Below are 12,826 nucleotides of genomic sequence, written 5' to 3'. Positions count from 1 at the left end.
GCGGGGATGGAGACGGATGGAGGACGGGTCTCAGAGGAGCTTCTCTTTGGCACGATCTGCTCGCTGTCAGAAAGTGTGAGGAGGGGAAGCCATGCAGGCCTTCCCAGTTAAACACAGTTACAACCAGCCACATGCGCGCGGGCACACACACACACACACACACACATGCACACACACATGCATGCACTCGCGCAATCTCACACCTCAGCCCCGTACCAGCCTGTCACTCACACGCAAATGGAAACCATGGCAACGGGGATCTTCTGCGTCACTGGCTGAGCATCAGCAGGAGCTGGTGTCCCGAGGGCGTGTCCTTCCTCCGACACATGGCAGGGACACCCTTGGTGCATTTGTCAGTGTGGTTTATACCCTCATCCTCATCATCATCATCATCATCATCATCATCGACACAACACACAGTCAGACTGAGCCACAGTGCTGTTTGTAAAGAGGTTTTCTCACTCCAGAATTTCACGCAGGGAAAGAGTGAGATGTGCATGATAATTAATTATAATTTTATATTGCAGTCTTATCTGGGATAACTACATGCTTAGTTATTGATATTATTCTCCAGATTTCATCTCTCCTTCTCTCTCTCCCTCTCTCGCCACTGCTCAGACGGACGCCCCATCGGTGTGGAGGGGATCCAGGTGCTGGGAACAGGGAACCTGATGATCTCGGACGTCCGGGTGCAGCACTCTGGGGTCTACGTCTGCGCAGCCAACAAGCCCGGGACGCGCGTGCGCAGAACTGCGCAGGGCCGGCTGGTGGTGCAAGGTGAGGGAGAGCGAAGGGAGGGCAGGAGAAAAGCACTGGACACTCAGATAAACACCATGGAACCAGCACAGTCAGTACTCTCACCCTCTCCGCCACTACCCAGGAGCCCCTCTAAAGCATACGTCTTCCGTCCTCTGCCTGAGCCCGGCCCTGATCAATGGACAACGGTCGGAGGCGGGGAGGCTTTCTATCAACACCGCAGCGTTATCGTCGCGTGGAGGGGAAGCATTCAGGGTCGCTCTCGCACTTTCATTGATGAAGGGTCTCTCTCTCTCTCTCTCTCTCTCTCTCTCTCTCTTGCTTTCTCTCTCTCTCTATCTCTCTCTGCTCAGCCGCGGGCGTTACCGTTCAAGGTCCAGAGATCCGCTCCACGTCAATATTTCATTTAATCTGCCTGTCCGCCGCGCGAGGCGAGCCCCTTCATTAAAGTTGCCCGGATCAAAGCCGTGTTGTTAATGACCTGCCGATTCCCTATCTTTGATTTATTTCCGAATAACAAAAAATCCTTTATCTCAGATTAGAGTTTGATCCCAGTACTTTCTCGCTGTGATATCCTCGTCTCAGAGATGGGCATTTCAAGCAGGCATTTCTTACGATGCCACTTTTCAAACTTTGCCTGAAGCGCATCCTGTCTGTGGGCCGGGGGCCGAAACGGTGTTGGGGATATTGGGGGGGGGGGGGGGGGGGTGATAAGAATCCGATGGCTCTGGCACGTTGTCACTCGATGTGCTGCCCGCTGTTGTGCTGCGTTGATTAGCAGCGGATGGCGGGAGAGGAGGATTGATGCGCTGTCCACGGACAGATGGTGGATGCAGCGGGCCCCTTGATCACGGGAGCGCACCTCATTTACCAGAAAGAGGAGGGGGAGGGAGGGATAGAGAGAGGGAGGGAGGGAGGTTAGAGAGGGAGGGAGAGAGGGGGAGGGAGAGGTAGAGGGAGAGGGAGGGAGAGAGAGAGGGAGAGAGAGGGAGGAAGGGCTTGTCAGGTCCGCAGAGACTCACATCAATACTGTCCCTGACCCATCCGCTGTCCTCTCTCTCAGTGTCTGCAGGGGATGCTGGGAGGCAGGCACTCAGTACAGGGTGTTCAGCCCCCATTAGTTGCAGTGGTGTTGCTGAGCTCTAAGCCGTTTGTTCACTCTCACCTGTCCCTTGTGAAGGCGGTGCTGGTGGACTCGCATACATTTAACTTAAAAGGCCGTCAAGGGATCAGTGTGGGAAGCTACTCCACTCGAATCACACTGCATTACATGTGGCAGACCCCTGTTATTTTACGTGTCCACAGTACTAATTATATTTGCCCTAATAAACTAATAAGGGATGAGCTTAAATATGGGAGCAGTGAAGCCATTTGACTTTGAGTTTGAATAGGAGCAATTGGGGACGGGGGCAGAGAGGCATGGAATTGAAGGGGAGTAAGCGAGGAAGAGTGAGAAATGGAGAGAGAGTAGGGGGAGGGAGTCCGGCAGAGACACAGGGATGTTTAATGTGCAAACAATCCCTCGGGCAGGTAATGTGTGAACATTGCAATAAAGCCAAAGGTGAAATGTATCAGGGAGTTCCTCCACGGCACCTTAATGAGTTATCACTGTAAGCATTCTGCTGGAAGCGGAGCCCGCCTCAGTTAAGAAGCTTAATGTGCTGGTGGTGGCCAATTTACTATAAACCTATTACAAATATATCCCCAATTATGCCATAAAAGGCGATACTGGTGTGACTGTTTGTTGGAATATGAATGACTATAATTATAACATCAGCAACAGCAATACCAGTCACTCTAATGGCAGCTGTAATCATAAATAGCCACTGAAATGAAATGCTGTCTAATTAAGAGGTAACAAAGTATTGGATTACCTGCGGTCTCTTCCCAAGACAGCTTCCACTATTTCCTGTAAGCAAGAGTGGCCTAAAAAAGGGAGAAAATTGTGGCGAGGGAGGGGTGTATTCTCTCACAGGGTCAGAGGGTGAGCAGGGGTAATTGGAGCCCCCCCAACACCCTTCACTTAAATACCCCCCACTACTCCCCCCCCTTTTTAAATTTGTTTATCTATTTTGTAATTTGCTGCCTTTATCCCTGAATGGGTCCTCTGTTTATCTTGCGCGTCTTATTTCTCTAAGCCTGTTTTTCACAGCTGTAATCAAGTTAATCTGCTTCTAAGCTGGAGGGGGGGGTTTGTTGCTACTTCCATGCTAATGCCCCACTCACAATGCCTCCATAATGTATGTGATCAGTTAGGATTAAACCCCATGTTGTGTATGCCCACTATTCCCTCTCTCCTTTCCTTTCAAGGCGTAGCAGCACGTTTGGTAGGAGTGTGTGTGTGTGTGTGTGTGTGTGTGTGTGGGGGGGGGGGGGGGGGGGGTGGCGGTAGGGGGTCACTGTTATGTGTTGTCTGTCCTGAAGGTGTTGTTTTCATTTCGAGCATGAGATTTTGGAAATGGGGTAAATCCAAAGGAATAAAGTGTCATGGTCTTGTGCCAAAATGTGACAGAAAATCCTTTAAGGTGATAACATGTCCCCTGTAAACCGCAGCTAATGTCGTTTAGCATGATAGATACAGTCTGACAAATGAAAGTGACATAAATTGCCAGGGAAGCCGTAAACAAAAGCCAACCGCCCCCCTCCTCTCCTCTCTCCTCCTTGCCCCTCAGCCCCGGCGGAGTTTGTGCAGCCTCCCCAGTCCATCGCCCGGCCCGTGGGCACCACCGCCATCTTCACCTGCCTGGCGCAGGGCGAGCCCGTGCCCCAGCTCACCTGGCTGAAGAACGGCCAGATCCTGGAGCCGGGGGGCCACGTCAAACTCAGGAACAACAACAGGTGAGCGCCGGGGCGAATGCACGCAAGGGGACACGCCGAAGCGAGGAAACGCTTTCAGAACGTCGGGATCTCACCATAGCACTTAGCGGTTAAGGGAGAGTGCTGCTTTGCATACAACACTGATTTGAACCAATCCATGTTTCCCGATCAAGGGCAAAGTCTCTTGATTGGTTCACAGCAATCAGTAGCTGACAGCCGTTGTGTGGTTTACAAAGCCTCGTGGTCTCGGCAGCCTAATGCAGGCCTCCTTTTGGATTGGGCGCCTGTCTACCCGCTACTTCATTTTGATGAATTCATTTTTTTCACCGCTACAATAGATGGCGGGAGCAGCTGCCAAGAAATGGGGGCACGCTGGCTCCTGCGGAAGAGTGTTTCATTACTCTAACGAGGGGATGCGGGCTGTCCTGTGAGTTTACTCCTGTAGCTTCATGCATATAGAACACAGCTTTGCTACTGTATTATTTACCAGTGGGGGAAACTAAAACCCAACATGTAGTATGTAGCTTATATTTTGAGCCACATATTCCTGTTTATGATTCGTGGATGTATGTTTATGCATGTTTAGGTAGAAGATGTGCTTTTTATGCACGGAACATCATTAGAAATGTACCACTCTCTTCATGCATGTATGGTTTTATTAAAGTATAATTTATTGATTGTGAATAGTGATTTAGATGGGGGTCAGTCTGAATACATTTGCAGGCAATTTTCAGCGTTCGGGTCTGGCTGTAACACATCTGAGAAGCCCTGACTGTTCGGTAAGCATTAACGCTGTCTCATTAATGGGAGCCGACTGGGCACAGGTGATGAAGTGGTTCAATGTGTTGAATGTCAATCATGAAAGAAAAAAAAACACAGGAAGGAACAGATTTCACTGCCAGCAACAACAACCGACAACCAGTGCCATCGGGTGAGGCGGCCACACAGGGGCTGAAAGCACAGCGGTGTTTACTGATGCAACAGCCGTGCCTCAGGTGTGCTTGTCAGCAGTGCTGTATGTCTTCTTTAGTGACGAGGCTATATTTTGTGTGGATCGGCCAGTTATTTTTATCTATCTGGCCAAGGTGGTGGCAGTAGCAAATGTGATGCAAGACATTAGCCTACATTATGTTGTTTTATTCACGTGCTGCAAAGAAGTACACAGTGTGAATAGCACTAAAATATTTGCAATTAAAAAAATCTGAGTGAATATAGGTAGAGAAAAGTCTGTAACCCAAAATAAAATCAAGGAAATCCATGGCATTACGCAGAACGCCTGCTCTACAACAAGCTCTATTACATTAAAAGCAAGGAGGAAAATGCTGCCAGATGAGGACACCGAGGTGAATGAAAGAGATGATTTGTGCAGACGAAAATGTATGAGCCCTTTCATCATCATTATCCTGTAAAAGTCTCTCCTTCGAGGCTGATGGGCCAATTTGAACGTATTGCGCAGGTGAAGCTCAGTGTTAAAATTTGGGTAAAGTGCTGGCGGTGATTGAGAGATATCCACCAGGGCGCAGACCCTCCAGCTGATGTCATTATGACCCCTGACCCTGCGCACATACATCACACTCTGTGTAATGTGATTGGTTAAACGGGAGTGCCAGGTGTCCAGCTGCACTGTTAACTAATTGGCTCTTAAACTGAGCAGAGGGAATGGAAAATGGGACAGGCCATTTGTGAAATGGGAATTTATATACGTTCCTGGTTCAAGTGTGTGGATGTGGTGTGGGAGGTGTGTGTGTGTGTGTGTGTGTGTTTGTGTGTCTGTGTGTGTGTGTAATTTAACTCAACTCAAAAAGATGAATGGATCTCTCTTGGGTTCCCCAGCTATTTCCCGAAGGATCTTAAATTCAGCTTTTTTCCAGGCTGCAGTCATGATGTGTGTGTGAACCTTAGACCCACTGGTACTGTAGCCGCAGTAGAAGCCCCATGAAGACTGTACGTTGGGTCTAATTCCATCTCATGATAATTTATACAAGCAACTAAAGAGAAGTAATTCAAATCCATGGCTTCTGCATGGACCTGTTGCCCATCTCAGTGCTATCCTGTTGCATAAGCATTGCATCTGAGGTGTATGACATCTGCCCATGTGCAAGAACACCTGCGTGTGTGTAATCTCCAGCATGTGTCCAAACTCCCAGGGGATTGTGGGAATTTGGGGCTTGGGAGGGGAGGGCACTCTCCTGAGACACACAGTGGACTTACAGGTCCAGCCCAAAACACACCCTCCTCCTAGTTGCATTTGTTGTACTAAGGGAGGGGAACAAGTTGCAGCACTCCCTCATGATATTTACTGACCTCCAAGAGAAACTTGTATGAGAGAGAGAAATTTGTGTGAGACATACACGCACACATACATGTGTACAGACATAGACATGGACCCCCACCCACACACACACGCACATACATATACTTACACATTTTCCTTGCTCATAGTAAGCCGTGACAGATGTGACTTAGCAAAGATATGGTAACAGATTGAACCCAGATGGTGGCTGTAGGTTTAGATTGTCTGTTTGTGTAAATACCATGAGGATTATTTGGGTTTTTGTAATTGTAAGCAGAATACATTGTCTCCTGCCTCATAATCTATGGTTGTTCTCTTTGCCGAGCCACTGTTTTACGACCGCCCATACCACTGTGTTTTGCTTTTGGTAGCTGGAGTTTAGGGCTACCTAAACATCTTCCATCTGACCTGCTGCGGTGGAGATAGCAACGTTTGGTACATTGGTGATTCTTACAGTTATTTCATTGTGAAAATGTTACACATTCTCCAGCTAGAGGTAATTACCTGCATGCAGTGTTCATCCTTAGTATGAGCTTGTCTTTTTTTCTTGTTTAAATAAAAAAGAATCACTCTCTGTCTGCTCATCCAGTGCACATAATGGCTAGATGTGTCTGTCAGAATGAGGTAGCTAGTTAGTTACACAAGGGAAACTCAGAGAAGCTCAGATACATTTAGAGTGAGCTCACGCTGTGTATCTCTCTTCAAGATACTGATTCTGACTGAGGTTAAGAGATTTAAAGTCAAATATTCCTCTGGTGTTCAGATGCATTATCAGCACTCCTACACTGTGGGAGAGAGGGGTGTTGACTATAAACGATAGTCAAGAGCGTGTGGTAATTATGGCATCAAAGCAGGAAGACTTTTTCATTTGACCTCGCCCTGCTCTGTTACTGTTTGTGCAGTATTTTAAGAATGGTGAATGAGAAAAGTATGAATGAATGCCATGCAGTATTATCCCCCTAGGGACATCGCATACATGAAATGTGGTGAAAGTAAAACATACAAGAAATAGCCTCACAGTACAGTATGTTGCAGTGTCTCTAGTACAGTATGTGGTAGTGGACCGGGCTTCTAGCCTTGAGAATTAAGTTAGTATTCCTAGCAGGCATTCATACACTTAAATCGTGATGAAAAAGACAGATATCTGGGAGGAGAAGGAAAATAGAAAAATCATGCTGAGGAACTTCATAGCGGGGTCCGCGTCTCTGCGAAAGGGCTTTTCCCGATAACCGCGCCTGTCATTTTATTTGGCATATCGAGTTAATAACAGAGGAAAGCCAAATCCGACATTTAACACGCGCGCATCTCCGCCGCCTCTCCAGACTCAAAATGAAGAGACGGGAGATGAAATCCCCTCTCCCGGAGCGGCGGTCCGTGACCCGGCAGAGCCCACCAGCGAAACGCCGCGCTGCTTCTGTTTGCCTGATGCATCCGGTTCTTATGAGCCGGACCCACCCAGCAAACAGAGCTGCTTACTGGAGAGAACATCTCCTCGCTTTCCTACTCGCCGCTCATTTAAATGCCATCCTGTTTGTTTGAAATTTGTTTTTTTGTTGGTAGTTTTTTTGTGAGAATGAGAATCGCCAGGTTTGTCGTGAAGCTGCCAGATCTTTGCTTTTGTGGAAACCCGGAACAGGCTCTGCGCGGCTCAAATTCTGCTCCGTTCCACCCACTGGACAGAGGCCTCCCGATTGTCTGTTTGTAAGACGCTTGGTCACACTGCGCTTTCTTCCTGTAGCTGGAAACTATGCTCTCAGATTTTGCCAATTCAATGACAGTGTATTTAAAGTTCTGAAAGTACATCTCTAGGTATGCATTCATTTAAATAAATTCATTTGATAAGTGGTGGTTAAATAATCAATGATTTTTAATTCAAGTGTCCACAGCAGTATTTTAAATGGTTTTTAATGGTCCATATATGGTAAATAATGGGAAAGGCAAATACAGGTTGAGGTAAATATAGGATGGCCTGTGCTTCAGTTTCTTTTTGTGGTGATACAGATATAAAGTCAAAAATAGTGCTCCACTCTGCCTTTGCTGTGAATAGTAAGAACAGCCATCACTCTGAAGTAAGTTTTGCTCATAGGATTCTCCTGTGGTGGAGACAGAGCTGAAGAAAGAAGGAGCGAGCGAAACGTATCGAGGGGAGATGAGCGGGAGTGATCCCTCCCTCCTCCTGCTGGGGTCCTGCCGAGGCCCGCCGCTCTCCCTGTTTGCGTAGTTAAAGGCGTCCTTTCTTCCTCTCCCGCTCCTCTCCCTGAGACGCTCTGACCCTCTCCGAAGTCCCCCCTCTCTTTCTTCTGGAGCGCTGGGACCTGGGCGCTGGCTCTGACCCCTGACCCCGCACGCAATCAGTCATCTCCGTCGCCTTCCACCGAGTTGTGAGACGGCCCCTCAGTCCGTGCCCCCTTCAAAGACGTCCCCCCCCCCCCCCCCCACCCCACCAACAGTTCCCCCAGAGGCCCCCTTTCTTTCTTGTCTCCCCTCACCATCGGCCTGGTGAGAACCGGACCAGCCTCTCCGGCCTTTTATGTGGGCCTGTTGAGCGCGTGGAGCCTGAAAGGGCGCCGACTGGCAGCTTTGCAAACATCACCCCTACCCCCCCCCCAACCCCCCCAACCCCCTCCTCAACCCCCCAGCTTCCCCCCCCCCCCCCCCCCCCCCTCGCTTGCAAGTTATCCATCAATCCGTGAAGAGGTCTAAAACTGATGAGTAAATGACTCTCTGTCGGCCTGTCGGCCACCACAGCACAGCCAGGCAGATGGTGCCGAAACTCACTGCTTTGTTTGTGGATTTTCTCTATAACATGCCTTGCATTTTTTTTTTTGAAGGGGATTTTTATTTCTTTTACTTTTGCTAGTGCAATTCGGAGTCATTTATCCCTATTTTAAGTGTGTTTTGACCATGGGGGAAATTGTGTAGGGCTTGATGCATGAGAGGGGAAGAGAGGGAGGTCAAAGCCAAGTTCAGGTCCAAATGCTGGAGGCGTGGTTGTGCCCGGTGTCGGCCAAAGGAATAAACGTTCAAGAGAATATGTCAGATCTATTTATTTTAGAAAGGATGCTGGTGCTTTTTGGATTTAATGGCAGAATAGCCTATCTCTTGTACTGCTTATATTGTTTTCTCCAATGTAGACTTCTTAAATAATCAATGCTGTAAAATCCAGGCCCATGACTGACACTGCACACATCCTTTATGTGAATAAGTGCTTTTCTCTGTATCTGGGGTTAACACCATGCTGGCTGGAACAGTGGAGGCACCACCACTTAATTTGGACACCCATGGTCCTTTCTTCACTGTTAGCATCACGTGTTGCTAACTGGCTCGTGGCTAGTAAAGCTTACCGCTACAGTGCCAGGCTACCACAGGGGTGGCGAGCAGAGCTGTGTGATAAAACAGCACCGAACTGAAACACGTTGACCAGCCCAGAGAGGGAGGGGCTCGCTGGCACATCAGGAACGTCGCTGAAGGGTGTGGAATTTCATGAGCCACCCCAAGGGTGTTCCAAAGCAGAGGTGTGTGTGTGCGGGGGGGGTGCAGTCTTTGCTGTGGTGGGCGGGGAGGTGGGGTCCTCAGGGGACAGGAGTCGCCACCCTGGCTGAAATACGCGGCGCCTCAGGAAAAATCCCAGAATCCCCCTCTCAGAGCTCTGGTGGCGTTCCGCAGCTCTCCCCCCCAGGGCCCTTTTGGGTAGGTGTCTGTGGCGCCTGGTCAGGTAGCCTGACAGAAAACACTTCATCCATCGCAGACATGAAAGCCTGCCGCGGACGTGACGGGGGTGGGGGGCTGCGGGAGGGGTGGGGCAGCCGCTGGCACCTCCAAGGTCAGAGGTGAGATTAGCCAGGAGAAGCGCGGGGCTCGGGGAGATTGAAACAGAGAGCCCACTCCATCCTGTTAATTAAGAAGCAAAAGCAGCGGGATTGATTCCACCCAGCGGACACTGGGTTCAATACCCTCCTTGACAATGGCTTTCACAGGCTCGCGGCCGCTCTCGCTGAAACGTGATCGATGACCCGCTCAATAGCAAACTGCTGGTGAAAAAAACCCTCCCCTTTGTAGCTGCGGTATTCATTTTTAGCTGATCCACTTTTAAAGGATAATGCAGTGACTCTCCAGCCCAACGTAATTCCTTTTGAATTGCGAGCATACATTATCTGCGGCCCAGCCTTCACTTTGTCCTGAAATGGATTTTATGTGCTGCCCATGTAGTTAAATTTAACAAGTCCTGAGTTCACCCTAAAGCCTGGGAAGCACTGAGCTTTGTACGCTGTAAACAGCAGGCAGGAAACATATGCCGGTGAGCCAATTGGAGGTGGCGAGTGTGCCGTGGCCCAGCTTAAGAGACTTTGTATCATGTGTGAAATACTGCTCCAATACAATACTGCTCTGGCACACCCCTCTCCCCTCCCCCAACCAACACGCGTGTTTTAACGGCTACAGCCATGAGTCGTGGATTCAGCAGTGACAGCACCAGCAGTGTTTGCCTCTTGGATTCAGAGCTCATCCAAAAAGTCTCAATCTCAATTTTCAGGGTCTCATCACAGCTGTGGTGCACATGAGGTGCTCAGCCATTCACAACGAATATGCATGCAGTTGCTCTTCGTCATCAGAGCCTTGTTTTATTAAAAGTGCACCATTTTGTGTTTGTGGAGGTGAGGGAGGGTTTACCTCGCTCTGGTGACGAGCTTGCCCCATCCGGTGAGTTGGTTTTCTTTTCAAACGCAGCTCAGAGATGGAGCAGGGGGCCCATGTTCACCTGCACTCTGTGCCTTGACCGCTAAGACGGATAGCCCTTGTCCTGGGTGATAGATTAATCCATACTGTTATCAATACAGCGGGTGGCCATAGAAGCGCATGCAAACGGCCCTGACTGGTAGAGCTCATCTATGGAACCCCCCCCCACCACCAGCCCTGAAATTGAGGGAGCGCAAAGCACGCTTAACTTAGCCTTTGAGCTCCGCTCGCAGGATGGGTGAGAGGCCCGACCCCGAGAGGTGTCCCCTCGTTTACAGATGTGGATTTTGATCTCAGATTCCTGCCCTCTGGACCCTGGAGCTGGCGGGTGCTAACAAACCCCCAGCCACCTCTGAGGAACGCACTACTCCGGCACACAGGCACATTCCTGACACAGATCCTTCCCCTCTCCTTCTTTCACCCTCTTTGGAAATTGCACATCACACACATTTCGTGCAGCACAAATAGTGTGGAGAAAAATAACTCAACACAAAATGCTTATAAATGTAATTATAAGCACGTTAATGGATTCCAACCATCTGTGGTTGAGATTAAAATAAGCTACAGGACTGATTTCCATATTCTGCTCCTTTCAATGTTAAATGTTTCATATTTTCATCGCCCAAGGATTAAGGGGTGCAAAGTGCCTGATTATGTATTCAACTCTAATAATAACCCCTATTCTTCCAGCGACAACCAATGCACAGAGAGGTGGGGGTAGGGGGTGGGGGGGGGGGGCAAGGTGTGTGCTGACAGAAGGCATGGCTTTACTGGTAGCATCCTAAAGGTGTGGGGGGGTGGCGGATAAGGGGGTTCAGAAAGTCTTTTTTCCTGCGCTGGAAGTGGATGGGGGAGAGTGTTTCCACGTTCTGTCAGCTGAAATCCAAAGCCTGCCGCTGCTGCATTCATTAGCAATTTGTCGTCTAAGGCACACACTCACAAACGTGTAAGAGCGATTTCGGCGCAATTAATCAGAATGCACATATTTTCACAGCCAATAAAAAGCAAGTTGTCTGTGTCTGAGCGTTTCTTTTTGGGTGGGTGGGGGCAGGGAACTGTATCATGAAAAACAGTCAAGCAAAAAGGAAATTCAAGTGTGGCGTACAAAATACACTGTGTCAGCTGTGGTGTATATAGCAAGGTATCTACACATAAATAACTGTCAGGAAATACATCATCAACTGAAATATTTCACAAACAGTAGCGCTTTTAAATTAAATTACATTTAGTTAATGCTCTTAAGCGCTGCTGTCATTAGCAGAGCAGGCTGTGAACATAGCTAAAGAAATGTCTCTTTAGAGAGAAAAGGGTACCTTGTTTTTCGGTTTCATTTTGCACATTGCAAGTATTTTCTTTCATTGCTGACGTTGTTACATTACATTAGATTACATCCGTTGTTGCTTTCACGTTCGGAAAGCGCAGCGTTCACACGTTGTAGGTATTGTCCTCAAGGTGGTACTCTCTCACCGTGGGTGAGATTCACTCAATTGCCATACTCCAGTCATTCATGGAATTTTCCCCTCGGCATTATGCGACACTCTGAAAACTGTGAAACGGGAACTGAGAACAGTTTTATTTAGAATCTTTACTTTTTTGTTTTTTACGCATTTCAGTCTCCCAGCACTGAGTTTCGTGACACGCTCTGTGCACGCTTCTCGCTTCCCGTTGATTTAAAAAGTGTAGCAGTCCTCTCTTGTTCTCACCTCCTCCCTCTCCTCCCCCTTTCTCCTCCAGTACGCTGACCATCTACGGCATCAGCCAGGAGGACGAGGCCATATACCAGTGCATTGCGGAGAACAGCGCGGGCTCCACCCAGGCCAGCGCGCGGCTGACGGTGCTGTGGGCCGACGGGCTCCCCGGCGTGCCCGGCTCGGTCCGCGCAGACTCACTCTCCCCCACCGCCATCCAGGTGTCGTGGAAGGAGCCGGCCCAGAACACTCAGGACATCATCGGCTACGTGCTGCACATCCGCAAGACGGCAGGTCAGCCAGACGATCCCCGCCTCCTCCCGCCCACTGCTACACCACACACAGCGGGCATGGCCTGGCTGACCGGCTCCCAGCGGACCACAGGCCTGAGGTCTCTCTCTGGTGTAACAGCAGCAGTAGGATTAACAGCTATGGTTACACTTTCTCCCGCCCGTTTGTCTGTAATGTGCAATAAGCACAGCACAGCTGACAGTTTCCTGCTGGACCAAAGGCTTGAAGCCTCTCTCCATTTTTGAAG

General features: G+C 49.2%; 1 protein-coding gene across 1 annotated transcript in view; it reads left to right on the top strand.

The window, feature by feature from the left end:
• igdcc3 (immunoglobulin superfamily, DCC subclass, member 3) overlaps positions 1 to 12,826 on the top strand; it is a 61,720-nt gene that overhangs the window by 44,970 nt on the left and 3,924 nt on the right. Inside the window, exons 6-8 of the mRNA XM_036544358.1 lie at positions 619 to 777; positions 3,429 to 3,594; positions 12,335 to 12,582. Coding sequence (XP_036400251.1) covers positions 619 to 777; positions 3,429 to 3,594; positions 12,335 to 12,582 — 573 coding nt within the window. The remainder of the gene's footprint in view (positions 1 to 618; positions 778 to 3,428; positions 3,595 to 12,334; positions 12,583 to 12,826) is intronic.

The sequence above is a fragment of the Megalops cyprinoides genome, chromosome 13 (assembly GCF_013368585.1).
Source record: "Megalops cyprinoides isolate fMegCyp1 chromosome 13, fMegCyp1.pri, whole genome shotgun sequence".
Taxonomy (NCBI): Eukaryota; Metazoa; Chordata; class Actinopteri; order Elopiformes; family Megalopidae; genus Megalops; species Megalops cyprinoides.
This window is presented reverse-complemented; position numbering and strand designations above follow the sequence as displayed.